Genomic DNA, 23,886 nt, shown 5'->3' with positions numbered 1-23,886 from the left:
CAACGTCACTCATGTCGAGGGGCACCTGTGATGGGCCAGACATGGCTAGCGCCAGGCTGGCCTTGCTGATATAAGACTGACCATGTTCTTGTTCTGACTGAGGCTTCCCAAGAGCATGAAGCAAACTCCTTGTCCCAACAAAACCTTCTTTTATTTTTTTTTATTAATTTTTTTTTTATTTTGTTACTTAAACAACACATGCCCACACCAGTGGGAAAAGAAAAAACCAAAAAGTCAAAACACAGAGAAGACAAAAAGAACAAAAAACAAGGCAGGGAAAAAAAAAGGAAAAACAAAAGAAGAAAAAAGAAAAAAAACACAGGTATATATATTATAAAAAAGTATATCAGCTGGTTACAACATGTTTTGGTGCATCTCTTCCATTAATTCATATTAATTCAAATATCTTAACTCAAATGTTTACCATATTGACATCATTATACCTCCACTTTTAGTTGACTACAGTCATTATACCTCCACTTTTAGTTGACTACAGTTATTTAAACATCCTTCATCCTTAACTATGCCAAAGATTTAATCCATAACCATAATAAACTTCTTTTATTAATTTAGTGCCACCATTGCTGGGTACGGTCTGGGCAATTTAATGGAGCTAGCAGATCTTTTAATGGCCGGATGCCCTTCCCTGTCGCCAATACAGAGTTTTTGTTCAGCAGATATAGTCTCATTGTGCCCAGAGAGAGAAATATCTGCCTCTACCTAGGATCAAACTCACAGCCCCCTGATTGTGAGGCGAGAGCTCCACCTCTAGGCCACCGCACCCCTCCCAGTATAAAGCACTAATTTCTTTGCTACGGTAGAGTTTTCAACCTCCATATCATGCGCATGAATCTCTTTCTCTTTGTTAATGTATTTTAATGCAATCTTTATCCCTGAGTTATCTCACCCATCCCCAAATTTTATTTATTTTTTGCTTTTCCCAGCACTTTTTCACTTCCTTTGGTGCCCGGGATAGGACGTACATGATGATGTTCCGTCTCTGGCAGAATGCCCTCCTTGAAAAGGTAGGAAGTGTTGATTTCTCTTTCTTATCAAAATGTATTTTGCTGCCCATCTCGTGGATTCGGGCTTTCGAAAAAGCAGCTGGACCTTCCTCGCGAAGAAGCCCTTTTCTTTCGGGTTCAAATGGAGGGCTGAATAATGTCTTCCTGTGTTGGTTCTCCTGTGTTGCACCATGCATTTGTGTAGTGGCTGTTTTGTTTCCCCCAATGTGTGCATCTGTAGTTGCCTTTTTGAAAACACGTTTGGGGCTCCATAGAATAGTAGAAGGTCTCTTGGTAGGCCAAGAATGGTTGCAGAGGGCATGTTGGCCTTCTGACAGAGGTTTATGATTGACCTGTTGATCCATGGCCACCATTTTCAGAGATGGGGATGTCTAATATGAATATCCTAGAAGCCCAGTAAACCCCTCCCGAAATTTCTTTCTCCTCCAATTAGAGAGTGTTCGAAGTGGCAAAAAACATGCACCCTTTTTGGCTAAGGCAAGGGTGTCCAATCATAGCAACTTTAAGACTTGTGGACTTTAACTCCCATGACTGGCTGGGGAATTCTATTCTGTTCTGTTCTACTCTTCTCTTCTCTTCTCTTCTCTTCTCTTCTCTTCTCTTCTCTTCTCTTCTCTTCTCTATTCCTATTCCTATTCCTATTCCTTTTCCATTCCATTCTATTCTATTCTATTCTTTTTCTATATTCTTTTCTATATTCTCTACTCTATTCTACTCTATTCTACTCCTATTGCTATTCCCATTCCCATTCCATTCCATTCTATTATTTTTCTCTATTCTATTCTATTCTATATTCTCTATTCTATTCTACTCTACTCTACTCTACTCTACTCTACTCTACTCCTATTCCTATTCTTATTCCATTCTATTATATTATATTCTTTTTCTATATTCTTTTCTATATTCTCTACTCTATTCTACTCTACTCTACTCCTATTGCTATTCCCATTCCCATTCCATTCCATTCTATTATTTTTCTCTATTCTATTCTATTCTCTATTCTATTCTACTCTACTCTACTCTACTCTACTCCTATTCCTATTCTTATTCCATTCTATTATATTATATTCTTTTTCTATATTCTTTTCTATATTCTCTACTCTACTCTACTCTATTCCTATTCCTATTCCCATTCCCATTCTATTCTATTCTATTCTATATTCTCTACTCTATTCTACTCTATTCTACTCTACTCTACTCCTACTCCTACTCCTACTCCTAATCATATCCTATTCTATTCCATTCCATTCCATTCTATTCTTGAGATTCTCAATCATCTAGGTCATGGTTGTCCCAAAGGTGCTTTTCCAAAAAGCAACTGGACTTCCTTGGTTTTTTCCCCCATGAAAACATTTCCCTTTTGAAGAACTTGTGAAAGTTCTTGGATGAGAAACAAAATAGCCCCCTCCAGAAATTTCTTTCTCCTCCAATTAGAGATTGCTCAAAGTGGCAAAAAAACATGTACCCTTTTTGGCTAGGGCAGGGGGGTCCAATCTTGTGGACTTTAACTCCCATGGCTGGCTGGGGAATTCTATTCTGTTCTGTTCTGAAAGCTTCCTGAGTTTTCCACCCAGTTGAACGTTCATGATTTTGTCCCCACACCCACAAGTCCATCATACGGTCCAATCTTCCACTGCCACGCTGGCATTTCCACCCATCTAGTTCCGGTCAGGTGCAGAGGTGCAAAGACAAAGAATGACCTTGGGCTTCTAGAAAGGAATGTTTTAACTTGACAACAACACATTCTACAATTCTGCTCTTTACTATTCCCCCTCCCAATTGCCCCACTAATGAAACAGCATAGTAAAATAATAGAGAGTGTGGCAGGTCAAAGGTCGTAAAAGGAAAATGGCTGCAGGCCTGACATACTGATTCATTGCTTTGCTCCTCTTCAGCCCTTGTGTCCAAAGGAGCTTTGGCATTTTGTACATCAGTGTTACGGCAATGAGCTGGGGTTGACGAGTGATGATGAAGACTACGTTCCTCCTGACGAAGACTTCAACACCATGGGGTAAGCTCCTTTGCCTAAAGTGAGCCATGAAAGCAAGATTGGAAAGAGCCGGTTATTAATACTCGCAAACCAAGGAGATCCTCGGTAGTCTAGTGCAGGTTTACACAACCTTTGTAACTTTAAGCTGAGCAGACTTCAGCTCCCAGAATTCTCCAGCCAGAATTGTGGTAGACCTTATCATTGTTCACCCCATCTCTAAGATACAGAGGGATAGAATCAAGATCACGTGAAGTGTTAATACCACTTTACAAGGCCTTGGTAAGGCCACACTTGGAATACTGCATCCAGTTTTGGTCGCCACGATGTAGAAAAGATGTGGAGACTCTAGAAAGAGTGCAGAGAAGAGCCACAAAGATGATTTGGGGACATAAAAACAATGGTTGCAGAAACTGGGTATGTCTAGTTTGATGAAAATAAGGGCCAGGGGTGACATGATAGCTATGTTCCAATATCTCAGGGGTTGCTTCTCTGGACTAGAGCCGAGATGGCGCAGTGGTTAGGGTGCAGTACTGCAGGCCACTTCAGCTGACTGTTATCTGCAGTTCAGCGGTTCTAATCTCACCGGCTCAAGGTTGACTCAGCCTTCCATCCTTCCGAGGTGGGTGAAATGAGGACCCGGATTGTTGGGGGCGATATGCTGACTCTGTAAACCGCTTAGAGAGGGCTGAAAGCCCTATGAAGCGGTATATAAGTCTAACTGCTATTGCTATTGCTGCTCTCTTTGGTGGTCTCAGCTGCACCGTGAGGTGGGTGTTTGTATTCCACAAGGTTTGTTCTTCAGTGCTCAATAAGAAGACTAACTCTGGGATGGATCCAACTCAGCTGGATTTCCCTGACTTGTTTGTTTTCAGTTACTGCGAGGAGATCCCAGTGGAAGAAAACGAAGTCAACGACAACTCCTCCAAAAGCAGCACGGAGGTCAAAGCTGAAGTGAGCCCTCAGCTTCCCAAGAAGTCTCTTCCCAACAGCAGCACGCTGACCCCTACAACGAACAACGAAGCTCCCATCCCGGTAGGTATTTCTTCCCTTTTGTAAATCTCTAATTTGCACCTGGAAGAGAAAGGCCCACTCTTCATGGAGTCTGCCAAGGATGGGTTATAAATTGGGGGTTTAGTTTCTATATGCTCACATGAAAGGAAGCTGGGCCACAGTTTTAGTACTGGAGAGAAAACTACTACTAAGTGGTAGTAGTATTTCTTCTTCTTCTTCTTCTTCTTCTTCTTCTTCTTCTTCTTCTTCTTCTTCTTCTCCTTCTCCTTCTCCTTCTCCTTCTCCTTCTCCTTCTCCTTCTTCTTCTCTCTCCTCCTCCCTCTTCCTCCTCTTCCTCCTTCTCTTCCTTTACCTCCTTCACTTTCTCTGCTGCCATCTCTTCTTCTTCTTCTTCCTCCTCCTCCCCCTCCCCCTCCCCCCCTCCTCCTCCTCCTCCTCCTTCTTCTTGTCTTCCGTCCTCTTCTGCCTCTTCCTCCTCCATCCAACTTTCCCATGGTAACAGTGATTGATGTCCTTCTTCATGTCCTTCTAGTATGAAGGCATAGTTCCTGAAGAAGAAGAGGTTCTGGACACACCGGCCGAGAAGGAGATGACAATTGCAAGTCTCATTGGAGACAAGATTGACATCATCGCCCCTATGAATTCCCCCTCTTTGGATTTCAATGACAATGAGGACATTCCAACCGAACTCAGTGATTCCTCCGAGACTCATGATGAAGGTGCTTGGCTGGCATCCACAGGTGTCATGGTGGGGTTAGGGTTTATTGTCCTTTTGTATCTTGTCATGTTCGATACCATAGCTGAACCGGTTGACTTGGGTTTCCAAGTTAAAGAGTCACTTTGTATTCAGCATCTCTGCATTCTCATCTTATTTGTTTTTTTCTGAGAAACATGAAATCTTTTGGAGTATTATTTATGTGTTGAATTACTTAGACAATCTGTATTTTTAGGTTAATGGTTACAGGCTCCATGAATATTCTTGCAGCAAATTCCATAGTAAGAAAGATGCTAGAGAAAAGTTTGATATTATTGAAGAAAATTGAGTTGTGAAGAAGCATCTTGAATGGTAGTGTTCATAATGATGCATTTTTGGTGGCTCCTAGCGCTCTCGCTTCACAATCAGGAGGCTGTGAGTTCGATCCTAAGTAGAGGCAGATATTTCTATCTCTGGGCACGATGAGAATATACTTGCCGAACAAAACTCCGCATTGGCGACAGGAAGAGCATGCGGCCTGTAAACACTCAGGTCCATTCAATTGCCCAGACTCCACCCCATAAGGGACTATGGGGTCATGAAAAGATGATGATGTTGTCCTGAAGACCTCTAAAGCTTTTGAATTTATGATTCAACTTTTTGAATAGAGTTCAGTTTTGCTGTTTGGACCTAAATCAATTTCTAGTATTGGAGCATCAGTGTTATTTTTTTTTACAGGGAGTTAAACTCCTCTGCTTATTGCTTTGCCAAGATACAACTCCTAGGAATCTGACCTGTTAGCTTTCCACTTTGTTCTCCAGGGGAGGTCCAGGCCTTTTACGACGATCTGAATGGACGGCAATACATGAATGAAGTCTTCAACTTTAGTGTGGATAAGCTCTACGATCTGCTCTTCACAAACTCTCAGTTCTTAAGGGATTTCATGGAGCAGCGGCGGTTTTCTGGTAAGCCCCCATCCGCGCATACAGGTAGTCCTCGACTTACAACCATTGTTTTAGTGACTGGTACAACAGCACTGAAGAAAAGTGATCTAATGGCAATTTTACACACTTACGACCATGGCAGCATTCCCGTAGTCACATGACCAGAGTTTGGATGCTCGGGAACTGACTCATATTTATGACAATTGCAGTGTCCCAGGGTCCCATGATCCCCCCTTTTGTGACCATCGGACGAACAAAATCAATGGGGAAGCCAGTTTCACTTAATAACCGTGTTACTAATTAAACAACTGCGGTGATTCACTTAACAAATGCGGCAACAAAGGTCGTAAAAGGGGGGAAAACTGACTTAACAACTGTCTCACTTAGCAACCAATGTTTTGGGCTCAATTTGGTCAGAGGTCGAGAACTGCCTATACACTGTAAGCAACCTTGTTTTTCTGCTAGCTTCGTCTCACCCACGTTGGATTTCAAACACATTTTAGATACAAATAGGTGCCGTGTCGGGTTGCAGTGGCTCAGTGGCTAAGATGCTAAGCTTGTCAATCAGAAAAGTCAGCAGTTCGGCAGTTCAAATCCCTAGCGCCGTGTAACAGAGTGAGCTCCCCTGACTTGTCCCAGCTTCTGCCAACCTAGCAGTTCGAAAGCAGGTAAAAAATGCAAGTAGAAAAATAGGAACCACCTTTGGTGGGAAGGTAACAACATTCTGTGCACCTTCGGCATTTAGTCCTACCAGCCACAGACCATAGAGACGTCTGCAAACAGCACTGGCTCTTCGGCTTTGAAACGGAGATGAGCACCGCCCCCTAGAGTCAGGAATGACTAGCACATATGTGCGAGGGAAACCTTTACATTTACCTTTTAGGGTTCTGTGAATGGACCAGGACTTTCCAATGTATAAACCATTTTAACCTCCAAAACACAGTACTTGGGTTCCAAAAATTTACATTGGGATATTGGGGGGAGAGGGGGGAGAAACCTTTCTAAAATTCATTTTTTAAATTTTAAATTCCTGGCCCAAGCATCAATGAGATCTCACTTCTTTCTGAACTTCCTGCATTGCTAGTTCTCTTGTCTGACAATATTAGAAAGCCGTAGTTGTAGAAAATTTATTTTTCGTCACCATGATGTAAGAAAGATGCGAAGACTCTAGAAAGAGTACAGAGAAGAGCAAGAAAGAGGATTAGGGGACTGGAGGCTAAAACATATGAAGAACGATTGCAGGAACTGGGTATGTCTAATTTAATGAAAAGTAGGACTAAGGGAGACATGATAGCAGTGTTCCAATATTTCAGGGGCTGCTACAAATAAGACAAAGTCAAGCTATTCTCCAAAGCACCTGAAGGCAGGGCAAGAAGCAATAGATGGAAACTAATCAAGGAGAGAAGCAACTTAGAATTAAGGAGAAATTTCCTGACAGTTAGAACAATTAATCAGTTGAACAACTTGCCTCCAGAAGTTGTGAATGCTCCAACAATGGAAGTTTTTAAGAAGATGTTGGACAACCATTTGTCTGAATTGGTGTAGGATTTCCTGCCTATGCAGGGGGTTGGACTAGAAGACCTCCAAGGTCCCTTCCAACTCTGCTATTCTATCCTGTTCTAAAATAGCCTTTTTCGCTTGCAAGAATTTTCGATGTTTACACAATTAGCATTGGATTATTTCTTCAAGAAGCTCAGTTTATTGTAAAAGGGATTACTAGATTGGTTTTAGAGATGGGGATCAGCTTTCAGTTTATTCTGGTGGATTTTTCCCAGAGAAATACAATCTTCTGAGAAAGTTTAGCAAGTTGCTTAAAATCCTCTTAGGTTCTTTTAAGTCCCTGGACACAATCATCATCATCATCATCATCATCATCATCATCATCATCATCATCATCATCTATTAACTATCTTCTGCGGTCTTTTAAAATCCCAAGAGGGCTTCTTTAATTTTGACTGAAGCAAATTATTTTTTTTTAAATTATTTTTATTAGTAAAAGAAAAAAATACAACAACCAATAGCTGGTAAAAGACAATACAACATCCACTGTTTTGCTTTACATTTGACTAAGTTTCAAGACATTCCCGTGATATCAAAATCATTATAGACATCAAAGGTTAGGTATCTTCTTCCCTCCCTCCCTCTTTCCTTCCCTGGTTTTTTCTTTCCCACTCCCCTTCCTTCCTTCCCTCCTTCTCTCCTTCTCTCCTTCCTTCCCTCCTTTCTTTTCCTTTCCTCCTTTCCTTCCCCTTCCCTTTCCTCTCTCCATCCCCCCCTCCTTCTCTCATACCTTCCCTCCCTCCTTTCTTCCTTCCTTCCCTCCTTTCTCTTCTCTTACGTTCCCTCCTTTCTTTCCTCCTTCCCTCCTTCCTATCTACTCTCCTTCTCTGACTGAAGCAAATTAAAGTCTGCAAAACACACTTAAGGCCCACCGCGAAGATGGTTTCTCCAAAAGGCAACTGGACTTTCTATTTTTCCTTGAAAACATTTCGCTTCTCATCCAAGAAGCTTCTTCAGTTCCACACATCTCGGAAGAAGCTTCTTGGATGAGGAGCGAAACGTCTTCAAGGAAAAAAATCCAAGAAAGTCCAGTCGCCTCTTGAAAAAAAAAGCATCTTTGGGACAACGATGACCTGGAAGACTGAGAATCTCCATAGACTGAAAGACCATCTTACCCTGTCATTGGCTTTCTTTTACGAGACCTTAGAACCGTGATGGTGAACCTATTGCACACATGCCCAAAATGGCACGCAAAACCATGTCGCCCGGTACGTGCGGCCTTGCTTGTTTGCCTTCCGGGTTTCTGCGACGATCAGCTGTCCATGCGGGCTGCAGTGCTGAAAACAGTTGTGTGCACGCACGCCGGCCAGCTGATTGTCGGGTGTCCCTGCATGCCAGAACCTGGAAGTTCAGGTTTTCCGGCGCGTGATGCCTTTGTGCGTACGGCAGTGCCGAAAACTGGCCTGCACATGCGCGCCAGCAAAGCTGATTGTCAGGCTCGCAGGGGCACAAGAACGCATAAGGTCATATTTTCCAGAGCGCGGCCTCGACGAGGGGGCATGTGTGCACGCGACGTTTCCGTGCAACCTTTCATCCAAAGCAACGCGAAGCAAAGAAAATTTGGAAAGTTTTAAGGTAGTGATGGTGAATCTTTTTGGATTGGATTGGATTGATTACATTTATATGCCGCCCTTTTCCCTGAAGGGGACTCAGGGCGGCTCACAATTCAATCAGGGAAGGAGGTACAGACAGGGGGATAAAATGATGAATATAACAATACAAAATTTAAAAACACACAACAACCATACCATTCGAGAAGGGGGGGCAAAAGCTCTTTAGCCCCAGGCCTGTCGGAACAGCCAGGTTTTAAGGGCTTTGCGGAAGGCCTGGAGGGTAGTGAGGGTTCGAATCTCCACGGGGAGCTCGTTCCAGAGGGTCGGAGCAGCCACAGAGAAGGCTCTCTTCCGGGTAGTCGCCAGTCGGCATTGGCTGGCAGATGGAATTCGGAGGAGGCCTAATCTGTGGGATCTAATCGGTCTAGTGGAGGTAATTGGCAGAAGGCGGTCTCTCAAGTATCCAGGTCCAATACCATGAAGGGCACCGAGTGTCGAAAAGGTTCACCATCCCTGCCTTAGAACTTTCCAAGTTTCCTTTCTTTGCGTTGCTTTGGATGAACTTGAGCAAATCGTGGCAGAAGATAGAAGGCAAAAGAACTTGTTTTATTTTTTTAAAAAAAATATTTAAATAAAATAAAAATAAAGCATTGCGCGGAGGCTTTGTTTCCGATGTTTTTTCGTTTAAGATTTTTTTTAGATTCCTGACAGTCACATCAAATTTTGGGGGGTATTTTTGACTCTTGTGTCCTCTTAATGCTGCCCTTCAATCTCTGGATCTGAAAGAATTCAGAAGAAATTCAATCTTTTGGAGAACAATCGTCTATGGTGCAGCATCGGGTTTTATTTATTTATTTTTTTAAAAGGAAGGACAAAGAGTGGTCCTTTGAATTAAATGGAACAGAGCCAAGTTAAGGACTCATGCGAAACAATAATGTCCTGTGTCTGTTGTGTTGGATCAACCAGCTAAAGTGGGGTCAACAGCAATACTTGATCTTGGAGTTGGTCATGGGAGAATATTTTTTCCTTTCCCTTGGGAACTGAAACTTTATCTCCTCCCTTCTATGATGCAACATTCCCCCTCCCTTCTCCTCCCCCCAAAAAATCATCCTTCGCTTTCCCTTCTCCTTAGATGTTATTTTTCATCCATGGAAGAAGGAAGAAACTGGCAATCAAAGTAGAGTTATTCTCTACACCATCACTCTCACCAACCCCCTGGCTCCAAAAACTGCCACCATTACTGAAACTCAGGTAAGAAGCTCGGTTTTAGCTTTTGAAATCTTATCAGTTGCAGTTCTTCTTGAAATAGGGACATTGTACTGCGAAGAGCCGCACAGTGGCTAGAGTGCAGTACTGCAGGCTACTTCTACTGACTGCCGGCTACCTGCAATTTGGCAGTTTGGGTCTCACCAGGTTCAATGTTGACTCAGCCTCCCATCCTTCCGAGGTGGGTAAAATGAGGACCTAGATTGTTGGGGGTAAGTTGCCGACTGCTTAGAGAGGGCTGTAAAACACTGTGAAGTGGTATATAAGTGTAAGTGCTATTGCTGTCCCTTCCTTCCTTCCTTCCTTCCTTCCTTCCTTCCTTCCTTCCTTCCTACCTACCTACCTACCTACCTACCTACCTACCTACCTACCAAGGTGGCGCAGTGGTTAAATGCAGCACTGCAGGCTACTGCTAGATCAGCAGGTCAGTGGTTCAAATCTCACCGGCTCAGGGTTGACTCAGCCTTCCATCCTTCCGAGGTGGGTAAAATGAGGACCCAGATTGTTGGGGGCAATATGCTGACTCTCTGTAAACCGCTTAGAGAGGCCTGAAAGGCCTATGAAGCGGTATATAAGTCTACTGCTATTGCTATTGCTATTGCTATTGCTACCTACCATAGTGGAACAGTGATTAGTATATAGTATTGCGGACTGACTCTGCTCACTGCCAGGAGTTTGATCCTGACCAGCTCAAGGTTGACTCAGCCTTCCACCCTTCCAAGGTTGGTCAAATGAGGACCCAGATTGTTGGGGGCAAGAGGCTGACTCTGTAAACCGCTTAGAGAGGGCTGTAAGGCACTGTAAAGTAGTATATAAGTCTAAGGGCTATTGCTATTCCCTCCCTCCCTGTCTCCCTCCCTCCCTCCCAGGAACCGAGGTGGCGCAGTGGTTAGGGTGCAGTACTGCAGGCCACTTCAGCTGACTGCTATCTGCAGTTCAGCGGTTCAAATCTCACCGGCTCAAGGTTGACTCAGCCTTCCATCCTTCCGAGGTGGGTAAAATGAGGACCCAGATTGTTGGGGGGCAAGAGGCTGACTATGTAAAACCACTTAGAGAGGGCTGAAAGCCCAATGAAGTGGTATATAAGTCTAACTGCTATTGCTATTGCTATTGCTCCCTTCCTTCCTTCCTTCCTTCCTTCCTTCCTTCCTTCCTTCCTTCCTTCCTTCCTTCCCAGTGGTTAGAATGCAGTATTGCAGGCTAATTTTGCCAACTGCCAGTAGTTCAACCCTGACTCAGCTTCCCATCCTTCTGAGGGTGGTACAATGAGGAGACCCAGATTGTTGGGGACAAGAAGCTGACTCTGTAAACTGCTTAGAGAGGGCTGTAAGGCACCATAAAGCAGTATATAAGTCTAAGGGCTATTGCTATTGTGTCCTCCTCAGTAGACCAAACTCTGACCATTTATGGTGCTGCTTCTCTCCTCTCCCCAGACAATGTACAAAGCCAGCCAAGAAAGCGAGTGTTACGTTATAGATGCCGAGGTGCTAACTCATGATGTTCCTTACCATGATTATTTCTACACAATTAATCGTTACACTTTGACACGTGTTGCCAGGAACAAATGTCGACTCAGGTGAGTTTCCCCTTCACAGTAGGCTGTGACATTAACACCTGCTGTTTATGTTTATATTTTCAGTCTGAAATCCTTGGGTGGGTGTTCATTTCTGTGCCTGGAGCAATGCATTTCTGAAAGTAATTCTTGGTACCCCCTGAGCCATTTCAGTAAAGAACGGGATCATTTTTTAAAAATAAACTCTGTAACTCAGCAATCAATTTTTCAAAGAAGAAGAAGTTACTTTGGATAAAGATTTAGATCCGGGGCAACAAATCCAATGTGAAAATTTTCAGGGTAACTAAAGATTTGAGCCAACTAAACTTTTTTTAAAAAAAATATTTTTATTAACAAACATGTAAAATACACACCCACAAAAATTAGACGCACACCACATTTATACAATACAATATGAACAGGAACTTCCTGTTCTTTATAATAGCAATCATCAATCGATACCGCTCACCTTATATTATTTCCCTTTCTGTTGTATTTCATTTGGATTTCAACCATTCTTAACCCTCTTATTTTACTCATAACTATTATTTTTTGAGTTTTATCATATTCCTTCATTGATTTTTATTTCTTTCCTCCATCCACCTATACTATTTTTCCCATATCTGATAGAATTCTGATTCTTCTTTTCCCTGGATTTCTTTAGTTAGTTTATCCATTTCAACACAATCCATAACCTTTCTTATTATTTCATCTTCGTTTGGGATTAATTTGTTTTTCCATTTCTGGGCAAAGGCAATCCTTGCCGCCGTAATTATATGTAGTACTAAATACTGGATTTCTTTTTTGTATGTCACAGAAATAATTCCTAATAAAAAAAAAACCTTCAGGTTTCCATTCTATTTTAACCCCTGTTATTGCCTCCAGCCAATTTTTGATCCCTTTCCCAAAAAAAAATTAGCCTCCTTACAGGTCCACCATAAATGTTAATATGTTCCGGGTATTGATTCGCATTTCCAGCATTTGGGGGAGGCAACTAAACTTGAGTAGCTACTTTGAAGATGGTGGCTTGTTTCTTACTAGCACCTGGACTGATAGGGAAGTTACAGGGAGCTTAGAAGTAGCAGAGCTGGTGGCAGATTCAGACAGTGAGAAGGGTGGGGAGTTTAGGAGTTTAGGAGTTTATTAACATTTATAGGCCGCCCTTTTCCCTGAGGGGACTCAGGGCGGCTTACATAAAATCAGGAGAGGGGAATACAAACAATGACGTAGACACACATAGAGTAAAAATAATGAGCAGCATTCATTCATCATTCGGGAGGGGCGGCTATCTTTGTCCCCAGGCCTGACGGGCAAGCCAGGTCTTAAGGGCTAAGCGGAAGGCCTGGACGGTGGTGAGAGTACGAATCTCCACGGGGAGCTCATTCCAAAGGGTCGGAGCTACTACTGAAAAGGCTCTCCTCCTTGTAGTTGCCAGCCGGCACTGGCTGGCAGATGGAATTCGGAGGAGGCCCAATCTATGAGATCTAATTGGTAGATATGAGATCTAATTGATCTAATTGGGAGGAACCTGGGCCAGTCCTGGAATCCAGGGAAGGCTCTGATGAGGGCTCTATGTCAGAGGCAGAGAGGGGGCCAGAACCATATGCCAGTTATCAGCTGCCTTCAGAGGCAGAGATCACTGAGGCAGAAGAACAGCCTGTTCCCAATGTGTGCATGTGCAGAGTTGGCAGACAAAGGAAACAGCTAAAGAACAGGGGTCAACTTCCTCCCAGAGGAAATAAAAGAAGAGCGAAAGGGGAGTGGAGTTTGCAGGAGACAATTAGTTCTCTTCATTGGATCGTGACTCTCCGAGACTCCTTGCCAAGTTTTGCAGATATGGACCTGGCAGCTCTCCAAGCCAGATAAGTTCTGTGACTGTAAATCCTCCTTTAAAAGACTTTGCAGGCTGTGAATGAGCAGAATTCACAGTCAATTAATAAAAGGGTTTTTTGTGGGGGGGGAAGGAGTTTGTTTCGTGCTCTTGGGAAGCCTCGGTCAGAACAAGAATGTCTTTGAGATTCGTTTCATCTCTACAATTTTTCATTTCAGGGTTTCTACAGAGCTACGTTACAGAAAACAGCCATGGGGACTAGTGAAATCCTTCATTGAGAAGAACTTTTGGAGCGGTCTTGATGACTATTTTCGCCACTTAGGTGAGAGGTTGCAGAACTCATCCAGTGGATTTACCTTCTTTACCTTTTCATTTGTAGGGCAACGGAATTGGACTTGAGCTCCCATTACTTGTCCCAGCTTCTGCCAACCTAGCAGTTCAAAAGCATCTAAAAATGCAAGTAGAAAAATAGGAACCACCTTTGGTGGGAAGGTAACAGCGTTCCGTGCGCCTTCGGCATTGAGTCATGCCGGCCACATGACCACGGAGACGTCTTCGGACAGCGCTGGCTCTTCGGTTTTGAAAGGGAGATGACCACCGCCCCCTAGAGTCTGGAACAACTAGCACATATGTGCGGGGGAAACCTTTACATTTACCTTTTAGGGTTCTGTGAATGGGCCAGGACTTTCCAATGTATAAACCATATAAATGAGAACCTTTACCTTATGTTAATAAATCAGCACTTTTAAAAAGAGATACATGAGAGCTACCGGAATCATTTCAAGCGGCTTGCCAGAACAGGTCAATCACTTCTGCTCTCTTGAAGTACTGATGCTGGTTCTGACCTAGGAGATAGGTCAGCATTCTCTCACCGAGCCTGCAGGTTCTGATTGAACCTGGGTTTTGCCTCCTGTGGAATAGTCCTGGATTGCACTGTTGGTATCTGTTAATAATCTGCCTAACACAAGTCATGTTTTTGTTTAATTTAGTTGGAAAAACAAAGTAACCGTAAACCTTCAGAATGGTGCTCATTGCATCTTAAATTCCTTCCTCCCAAGTCTTCCAAACATTAGATTCTCCCCCATTCAATTGGCTTCATCCTTTTGCAGGATGTCTTCAAGCAGACCCTGATTGTTGATGTTTTTCAGAATATTGTCATCATCATCTTCTTTTAATGGCCCAATAATCCCTTGCAGGGTAGAGTCTGGGCAAGTGAATGGCCAGATGCTCTTCCTGTCTCCAGGGTGGAGTTTTGTTCAGCAGATAAATTCTCAGTGTGTGCAGAGAGAGAGAAACAGAATATTGTTGTCTCACCTACAAAATAATTGCCTCCTCTTTGACCTGGAATGGAGGTTGGGAAGAGATAACTGCCTTTTGACCAAGCTTCTTCCTCCCTTGTCTTCTCCTGGGCAGAGAGTGAATTGACCAAAACCGAGAGTTTGTATCTAGCAGAACTTCACAGACAGTCGCCCAAAGAGAAAGTGAACAAACAATCCATAGTGCGGCGGAGGAAGCGACCCCATGCACACTTGAGGGGGCCTCATCTGGAGGAAGTACTGAGTCCTGTTACCACTCCCACAGATGAGGAGGTTGTAAGTCGAATCAAGCGTGTGGCAGGTATGATGTGACCGGTTGCAACAGATGAAGCGTGGCGGGGTTGATGGGACAGGAAGGGATCCAACTCTAAGGTTTCATCAAGCGTGTGCCACAGGCATCTTCAGTGGTAGACATATTTCTTGGAGGATTAATATATCTAAAGAAAGATGGAGAACTCCCAGTTTGTTGTCTATGGAGTTTTAAAGAAGAGATTGGATAATCATTTGTCTGAAATGGAATAGGGTTTCCTGCCTATTCAAGGGGTTGGACTAGAAGACCTCCAAGGTACCTTCCAACTACTCTATTCTATTCTATTCTATTCTATTCTATTCTATTCCATTCTATTCCATTCTTTTTCTATATTCTATTCTACTCTACTCTGCTCTGCTCTGCTCTGCTCCTATTCCTATTCCTATTCTATTCTATTCTATTCTACTCTACTCTACTCTACTCTACTCTACTCTACTCTACTCTACTCTACTCTACTCTACTCTACTCTATTCTATTCTTTTTCTATATTCTGTTGTAGCCTATTGTACTCTTCTCCTCTCTACTGATATTCCTATTCCTATTTCTATTCTATTCTATTCTTTTTCTATATTCTACTCTACTCTACTCTATTTTTTTTCTATTCTATTGTAGTCTATAGTACTCTACTCCTATTCCTATTCTATTCTATTCTATTCTATTCTATTCTTGACATTCTCAATCCTCCAGGTCATGGTTGTCCCAAAGGTGCTTTTACAAAGATAACTGGACTTCCGTGTCTTTTTTTCCTTGAAAACATTTACTTTCTGAAGAACTTGTGAAAGTTCTTGGATGAGAAGCAAAATAATCCCCTCCAGAAATTTCTTTCTCCTCCAATTAGAGATTGCTCAAAGTGGCAAACACACACACACCCTTCTTGATTAAGTCAATGGTGTCCAACCTTAACAACTTTAAGACTTGTGGACTTCCACTCCCAATGGATGTCTGGGGGATTCTGGGAGTGGAAGTTCACAAGTCTTAAAGTTGTTACAGTTGGACACTCCTGTTCTAACATCTAAGTCAAAAAAAAAAAATCCAGTTGTCAGGCCTGCGGCTATTTTTTTCTTGTGGATCTTTGGCCTGCCACACTTTCTATTATTCTACTAAGCATTTTCTATGGTGGGAAAATGGGAGGGCGGGATTGTACGGAGTGACATGCGATGTAGCCATAACAACATTCTTTCTAGAAAGCCAAGATCATCTTTTGTCTTTGCACCTCTGACCCTCTGACCGGAAATGGATGGTTGGAACTGCCAACATGGCAGAGGGAGATTGAACCATGGGATGGACTTGTGGGTGTGGGGGGAAAGATCTTGAACTTTCAACCAGGTGGGGGGAAACCGGGAAGCTTTCAGATTCGGGTTTCCCCAGATGTGCCAACATGTCTCTCTTAATAAATTGGAACTTGGAGCAATACTGATTTACTTTTGGGTGCTATTTGGAACCCTGAACCAGTTGCCTTTGGGAAAAGCACCTTTGGGATTCCAGTTCATTGACCAAGTCTGATCCCTCCCTTGGCTGGTGTGGGAAACCAGTTGACTTCCAACCCTAATTACAGACTTAAACCTAACTATTGCAGAACTAGAGAGGACAGGATGGGGAAAGAATGTCCACTGAAGGTGTCCCTTCCATTCAACCACATCTGGTCCTTTTCAGGTTCCACCCAAACACGGCACATCCCTGAGGAAAGTCCTGGCACCTTCCACCTGCAGAGTGTGTCCAAATTACTCCTTGTTATTAGTTGTGTGTAAGTAACTCCTTATCCTGGCTTGATTTTCTTATTCCCTGTCCTTCTGCAATGGATTTTTTGATGAGTTTTCTTTCCTGGTTTTACTCCGTTTCATTTCACAAGTCAAGGCTACCCCTCCAAAAAAAAAAAAGGCTAGTCATAGTTGTGAATAAGCCAACATCGATGTAACTCCCCGTGGGTACAATTGGAGCATCTTTTCAAGCTTCAGCCTCCAACAGCGCCACCTGCTGGTACGAAATGTCCCAGCAAAGCATCATTCGAAAACCTTCTTGTCTTCATGCGCGCTAAGAGCTCTCCGACAGAACGTTGGCACACCGCCTTAATTTCCGCACCACACCTTCGTTGTTTTGCCACTTACACATTTTTGTTGTCTTGATTGCTTTCCTATTTTGGGTTTTTTTTTATAGGCAAATCGGGAGTTGGTGGCTCCGAGTTTGGTGGCAGAGGCTAGAATTAGAGGAGAGCATGTAGAAATATAAATGGCCTGCTTAGACCAGTGATGGCGAATTTTTTTCGGGACTGAGTGCCCAAATCGGAATGTGTGTGCATGTGCGCACCAGAGCGCCGTAACCCCAAAGACCAGCTGGTTGGTGTGCACATGCCTGTTTTTTTGGCATTTTTCGGGCCATAATTTGGGCTGTTTTTAACCCCAAAACAATCAAAAATGGCCTGTAAATGGCCCAGAAAATGGCCTAGTTTTGGGCAGTTTTTCACATCATTTGGGGGCCCATTTTTGGGGCATTTTCAGGCTGTTTTTCCAGCCAGTTTTGAGACTGTTTTCACGCCATTTTCAGGCCATTTTTCAGGCTGTTTTTTTTCAGGCTGTTTTTGGACCATTTTAGCAATAGCAATAGCAGTTAGACTTATATACCGCTTCATAGGGCTTTCAGCCCTCTCTAAGCGGTTTACAGAGTCAGCATATTGCCCCCACAGTCTGGGTCCTCATTTCACCCACCTCGGAAGGATGGAAGGCTGAGTCAACCTTGAGCTGGTGAGATTAGAACCGCCGAACTGCAGATAACAGTCAGCTGGAGTGGCCTGCAGTGCTGCACCCTACCCACTGCGCCACCTCGGCTCTTTCCAGGCCATTTTCTGCGAAGACCAGCTGGCCAGCGCGCATGTGTGCGCCAGAAAGCAGAAGAGCAGCTAGTGATGGCGCATGTGCACACAGAAAGGGCTCTGTGTGCCACTTCTGGCCCACATGCCATAGATTCGCCATCATGGGCTTAGACTATAGCAGGAATGGGCAATTTCATGTGCCGTGGATTTCAGTTCTCAGCATGGCTGACTCAGGAATTCTGGGAATTGAGCTCCATAGGTTGTAAACTTGTCACTGTTGCCCAATCCTGTTTTGGAGAGTGCAAAAGAATGTCGTTCTGACAACCTTTTGGGGGCAAGTTAGGAAGAAGCTAGGGATTAGCATCTCTTCTTCCCCTGTGCCAGGGTTTGAGGTTTATTAGGATTTGTATGCCGCCCACTCTCGAGAGACTCAGGGTGGCTTACAGATAAAGGCAGGAAGGGGGAACGTATAAAAGGCTACTTCAGCTAATTGCAGTTCTGCAGTTTGGCTGTTCAAATCTCACCGGCTCAGGGTTGACTCAGCCTTCCATCCTTCCGAGGTGGGTAAAATGAGGACCCGGATTGTTGTTGGGGGCAATATGCTGACTCTGTAAACCGCTTAGAGAGGGCTGAAAGCCCTATGAAGCGGTATATAAGTCTAACTGCTGCTATTACTATTAAAAATTAAAAGGAACAGACATTAAAATTCCACAACATTCATATAGCTTAGAATGGGGCTGGATAAATCAACAGCCTCAGGCCTGCCGGAACAGCCAGGTCTTAGTGGCTTTGCGGAAGGCCGGAAGAGTAGTAAGGGTCCGGATCTCCACGGGGAGATCGTTCCATAGGGCCGGAGCAGCCACAGAGAAGGCCCTCCCCCGGGGAGTCGCCAGCCGACATTGACCGGCAGATGGAATCCGGAGGAGGCCTAGTCTGTGTGATCATATAGGTCTCTGGGAGGTAAATGGCAGGAGGCGGTCTCTCAGGTAGCCAGGTCCTAAACCATGTAGGGCTTTAAAAGTTACGACTAGCACCTTGAAACGTGTCCGGAGACCAATGGGAAGCCAGTGCAGCTCGCGGAGGATAGGTGTAACGTGGGTACACCCACTAGGTACACCCACTATCGCTCGCGCGGCTGCATTCTGGACTAACTGAAGTCAGGGGGGGGGCCTCCCACAGATTTTCAAAGACTCCGTGCCGTGAATCCTTAGCGCTTAGAGGCCTCCTGGTCAACCTGTTCTTCTACTATTTGTCGTACTGATATGGGTTCGATTCTGGCTATGCTGGTTTCTCCAAATTGGGTGCTTTCCCTTGCTACCCTGTGATTTCCCCAGCTCTGTCCGTGTCCTTCAAAACTTCCCTTGTGATGTTCTCCTCTCCTAATCTTTGCTTCCCCCCATTTTTTCTCTTTCCTGCCTCCCGTTTTAGGATTTGTTTCAGGTATTGGCTTCTCTCCCTTTTATCGCTGTCCTTCTTTTCTGCCTCTTTCTCTCTTTTTTTGCATCTCAGTTGGTAAAGCTGCCTCTCTTTCACCCTGGCTGCCTGATCTCGACTTGGATTTTGCTGGTTCTCCATTCTTGGGCTGAAGCTTTCATTATTTATTTTGGCTTTCCCTTTTTTTTAAGTAAATAAACAAATAAATGACCCCTTGCATTCTTTTCTGTTCTTCAAACTGAATGCGAATAGCACTAGCGCTTAGACTTATATACAGCTTCGCGGTGTTTTTACAGCCCTCTCTAAGCGGTTTACAAAGTCAGCCTCTTGCCTCCCCCAACAATCTGGGTCTCCTCATTTTACCCACTCTGGGAGGATGGAAGGCTGAGTCAACCTTGAGCCAGTGAGGATCGAACTGCTGGCAGTTGGCAGAATTAGCCTGCAATACTGCATTCTAACCACTGCTCCAAAACAGAAGGAAGAAAAAAGGAAGGAAGGAAGGAAGGAAGGAAGGAAGGAAGGAAGGAAGGAAGGAAGGAAAGAAGGAGGGAGAGGGAGAGAGGAAGGAAGGACTAGCAATAGCACTTAGACTTATACACAGCTTCACAGGGTTTTTACAACCCTCTCTAAGCCTCTTGCCCCCAACAATCTGGGTCTCCTCATTTTACCCACTCTGGGAGGATGGAAGGCTGAGTCAACCTTGAGCCGGTCAGGATCGAACTGTAGAAAGCAGTGAGTTAGCCTGCAATACTGCATTCTAACCACTGCATTACCACAGTCCTTCCTTCCTTCCTTCCTTTCTCCCTCTCACCCTCCCACCCTCTCTCCCTTCTTTAGCATTCATCACTTAGACCTATATACTGCTTCATGCTGCTTTCTAGCCCTAAGGTCAGCATATTTGTCCCCAACAATCTGGGTCCTCATTTTACCCACCTTGGAAGGATGGAAGGATGAATCAACCTTGAGCCAGTCAGGATTGAACTACCGACAATTGGCAGAATTAGCCTGCAATACTGCTTTCTAACCACTGGGATGGAAGGAAGGAAGGAAATAGCAATAGTGCTTAGACTTATATACCGCTTCACAGTGCTTTACAGCCCTCTCTAAGTGGTTTACAGAATCAATCTATTGCCCCCAACAATCTAGGTCCTCATTTTACCCACCTCGTAAATTTGTCGTTGTTGCCCATTCCTGTTTTGGAGACTACAATAGAGTGTAATTCTGACAAGCTTTCGGGAGTTCCAGCAACCTTTAAGGAGAAGTTAGGAAGAAGCTATGGATTAGCACCTCTTCCTTCTCCTTACCAGACCCATGGCTACATTCTCACAATTTTTCAAATACTCCATGGCATGAATCCTTAGAGCTTGCATTCTCAATAGAATAGAGCAGAGCGGAGCAGAACAATAGAATAGAATAGAATAGAATAGAATAGAATAGAATAGAATAGAATAAAGCAGAACAGAGCAGAACAATGAAATAGAATAGAATAGAATACAGAATAGAATAGAACAGAATAGAATTCTTTATTGGCCAAGTGTGATTGGACACACAAGGAATTTGTCTTTGGTGCAGATGCTCTCAGTGTACATTAGGAGAATACAAATACATTCATCAAGAATAAAAAGATACAACACTTAGTGATAGCCAAGGTTACTCATAAGCTATCAAATCATACTAGGAAGCAAATAAAAACAATATAAATTGAAAGATGGAAGCAACATGGTTATAGTCCTAAGTGGGGAGAGATAGACACTAGGAAGGAAGAGAAGAAGAATAGCAATCCAGTCTTAGTCAATTATTGACCGTGTTGTGGGAATTGGTTGTTTAGCAGAGTGATGCCATTTGGGGAAAAACAGTCCTTGTGTCTAACTGTTGAGAGGTCTGTTGTAACTGTGCCAATTGGTATGAAACAACTCCTGCCCACTCCCCAAATTTGGTGAAGCTTCAGGAAACCATGAGAAACAGAACTGTTACGGAGACCCTTTCCATCATCAATGCCGCCATCCGTGTTGATCGCTTTTTTAATTCCTTATTTTATGGTTTGAGCCATGCTTTCAGGGGTTGTGTTTTTGTGATGCAAAATGGCCGGTGCTTTATTGTGGAAGCCCCTCTTGAGTGTCTTCATTGCAGCCATGAAAGGAAAAATAATAATAATGATGATGAAAGAAGGGAACAAGAATGGCTGCTGCATGTCAATAATTCTTTTTCCCCGCCCTCCTCTTCATTTCCCCCCAGTTTGGTGCTTTTGGTCATCCTTAATATGTTGCTGTTCTACAAGCTGTGGATGTTGGAATACACCACTCAGACCTTGACGGCCTGGCAGGGGCTCCGCTTACAGGAAAGGTAAGAGTTGCAGGCGGAGGATTGCGCCCTGTGGCTGACGAGCTGAGAATGACTTAACTACGTTCGGTATACACGGAGACTCACCATGTCTGTCTGTCTGTCTGTCTGTCTGTCTGTCTGTCTGTCTGTCTGTCTGTCTTTCCTTCCTCCCTTCCTTCCTTCCTTCCTTCCTTCCATCCATCCATCCTCTCTCTTTCTCTTTCTTTCTTCTTTCCCTTTCTTCCTTTTTTCTCTTCCTTCCCTCCCTTCCTTGCTTTTTTCTTTCTCTCTTTCTCTCTTCTTCTTTTTATTTCTTCTCTCCCCCTCTTTCTCTTCCTTTCCTGCATTCCTTCTCCCTCCCTCCCTCTTTCTTTCTTTCCTTTCTTTCTTTCTCCCTCTTTCTCTTCCTTTCTTCTTTCCCTTCTTTCCTTTTTTCTCTTCCTTCCCTCCCTCCCTTGCTATTTTCTTTCTTTCTCTCTTTTTCTTTCTTTCTCTCTTTTTCTTTCTTTCTCTCTTTTTCTTTCTTTCTCTCTTTTTCTTTCTTTCTCTCTTTTTCTTTCTTTCTCTTTTTTTCTTATCTGGCTTGGAGAGCTGACAGGGCGATCTCTGCAGAACTTGGCAACGAGTCTCAGAGAGTCACAAACTAATTAAGCAAACTAATTGTCTCCTGCAAACTCCACTCCCCTTTTGCTCCTCTTTTATTTCCTATAGGAAATATTTATTTCCTATAGGAAATTTCCTATAGGAAATAAAAGGTTCATTGTCCACCTGTGGCCTTACTCCCAAGATGACCCTGTTCTTTAGCTGTTCCCTTCGTCTGGCAACTCTGCGCATGCGCACACTGGGAACAGGCTCCAGCTGTTCTTCTGCCTCACTGATGTCTGACTCTGAAGGCAGCTGATAACTGTCAGACGGCTCTAGCCCCCTCTCTGCCTCTGATACAGACCCCTCATCAGAGCCTTCCCCAGACTCCAGGACTGGCCGGTGTTCCTCCCCAACCTCCTCACTGTCCAAATCTGCTGGCAGGCCAGAACAGATTAAACCCATTTACCTACCTGGGTGTCCTCACAGAGCTCACGTTGGCATGCAAGATACTCTGCCCCATAAGGCTGGGGAAAAGTTGGTTTGTAAGGAAGGCTCCCAAGTGCTGGCTTCAAGTGCTTTCATTTCTCTCTTTGCTCCTCGGTCTCCACAGGTTACCCCAATCTCAGACGGAGTGGGCCCAGTTATTAGAGTCCCAGCAGAAATATCACGACACAGAGCTCCAAAAATGGCGAGAGATCATCAAATCATCCGTGGTTCTCTTAGATCAGGTGAGAGCTACCTCCACCCTAGGGGAGAAGCCACAGGTTGTGGGCAGGCTGAAGGCAAAGCAAGTGAAATAGCTGGCCCGTTGTTTTGATTTCTTCCATTTACGTAGGTGAAGGAGTGGCAGAACTTGGGGGTGGAGTCAAAAGAGGCGTCAGCTTAGAATCCCTATGTAGTCACAAGCGAACTAAACCCAATCCCCCTTGAATTCCATTGACCCTCATCTAACTCCTAGCAGGTGCTAACTGTTAGTTAAGAATATTCCTACGCATAGGCATGAGTAGGAATAAATCAGATTAACTAGACATTCATGTGTGGACTTGATCTTTCATGCCTGGCCATTTACGTCCAGTCTTCCTTCTAAATTGTATCTCATCTACGAGATTATCCTTTGCTTTATCCTCTCAATAGCAATTACATTAGGTCGGTAGGGTTGAGAAGTACTAAGTAAGGCGAGATCACTAGTAAATTCTAAGAGAGGATTGAACCCTGGCCTCTCCAGTCAATCCCTTCATCTCCTCACCACGTATTCAGGTATCCTTATGGAATGGATATTAAAAAAAAACAAAAAAAACACCACCTCTATTTCCTAATTCAAGGTCTGCCCCTATTTTATTTACTTTTGCCTCCATACATAATGGAGGCATCGGATGATCTGGGAGCCAGGTGGGTTCTGCCATAAATCCAGGGGTGAGATTCAGCCGGTTTGGACTGGTTCAGGCAAACCGGATGTTAATTTTAATCTGGTTCGCCGAACCGTTACTTACAAGGACTGGCTGACTCCTCCCACTACACCCCACCCCTTCCAGGAGTCCCCACACATCCCGTTTTGGATGCCAGATGCAGGGCCTGTATGGAGTCTCTGGAAGGGTGAAAAATGGGCCCACTGGAAGTACTAGAAGTCCGGAAATGGGCCCATTTCTTGCTCCGGGGGGCCTCTAGAACCCGGGGAGGCTGTTTCCAC

General features: G+C 44.0%; 1 protein-coding gene across 4 annotated transcripts in view; it reads left to right on the top strand.

Moving 5' to 3' along the window:
- The window catches only part of GRAMD1B (GRAM domain containing 1B), a 61,348-nt gene that overhangs the window by 34,783 nt on the left and 2,679 nt on the right, over positions 1 to 23,886 (top strand). For 2 of the 4 annotated variants that reach the window (XM_032229111.1, XM_032229110.1), the window contains 12 exons: positions 945 to 1,025; positions 2,921 to 3,036; positions 3,888 to 4,047; positions 4,559 to 4,745; positions 5,542 to 5,685; positions 9,910 to 10,028; positions 11,477 to 11,619; positions 13,645 to 13,748; positions 14,840 to 15,043; positions 16,706 to 16,796; positions 21,528 to 21,635; positions 22,810 to 22,927. In XM_032229111.1, coding sequence (XP_032085002.1) covers positions 945 to 1,025; positions 2,921 to 3,036; positions 3,888 to 4,047; positions 4,559 to 4,745; positions 5,542 to 5,685; positions 9,910 to 10,028; positions 11,477 to 11,619; positions 13,645 to 13,748; positions 14,840 to 15,043; positions 16,706 to 16,796; positions 21,528 to 21,635; positions 22,810 to 22,927 — 1,575 coding nt within the window. Of the gene's footprint in view, positions 1 to 944; positions 1,026 to 2,920; positions 3,037 to 3,887; positions 4,048 to 4,558; positions 4,767 to 5,541; positions 5,686 to 9,909; positions 10,029 to 11,476; positions 11,620 to 13,644; positions 13,749 to 14,839; positions 15,044 to 16,705; positions 16,797 to 21,527; positions 21,636 to 22,809; positions 22,928 to 23,886 lie in introns of all 4 variants that reach the window. The other 2 variants (XM_032229109.1, XM_032229108.1) reach the window with 1 other exon arrangement.

The sequence above is a fragment of the Thamnophis elegans genome, chromosome 13 (genome assembly GCF_009769535.1).
Source record: "Thamnophis elegans isolate rThaEle1 chromosome 13, rThaEle1.pri, whole genome shotgun sequence".
In the NCBI taxonomy this organism is placed as follows: Eukaryota; Metazoa; Chordata; class Lepidosauria; order Squamata; family Colubridae; genus Thamnophis; species Thamnophis elegans.
This window is presented reverse-complemented; position numbering and strand designations above follow the sequence as displayed.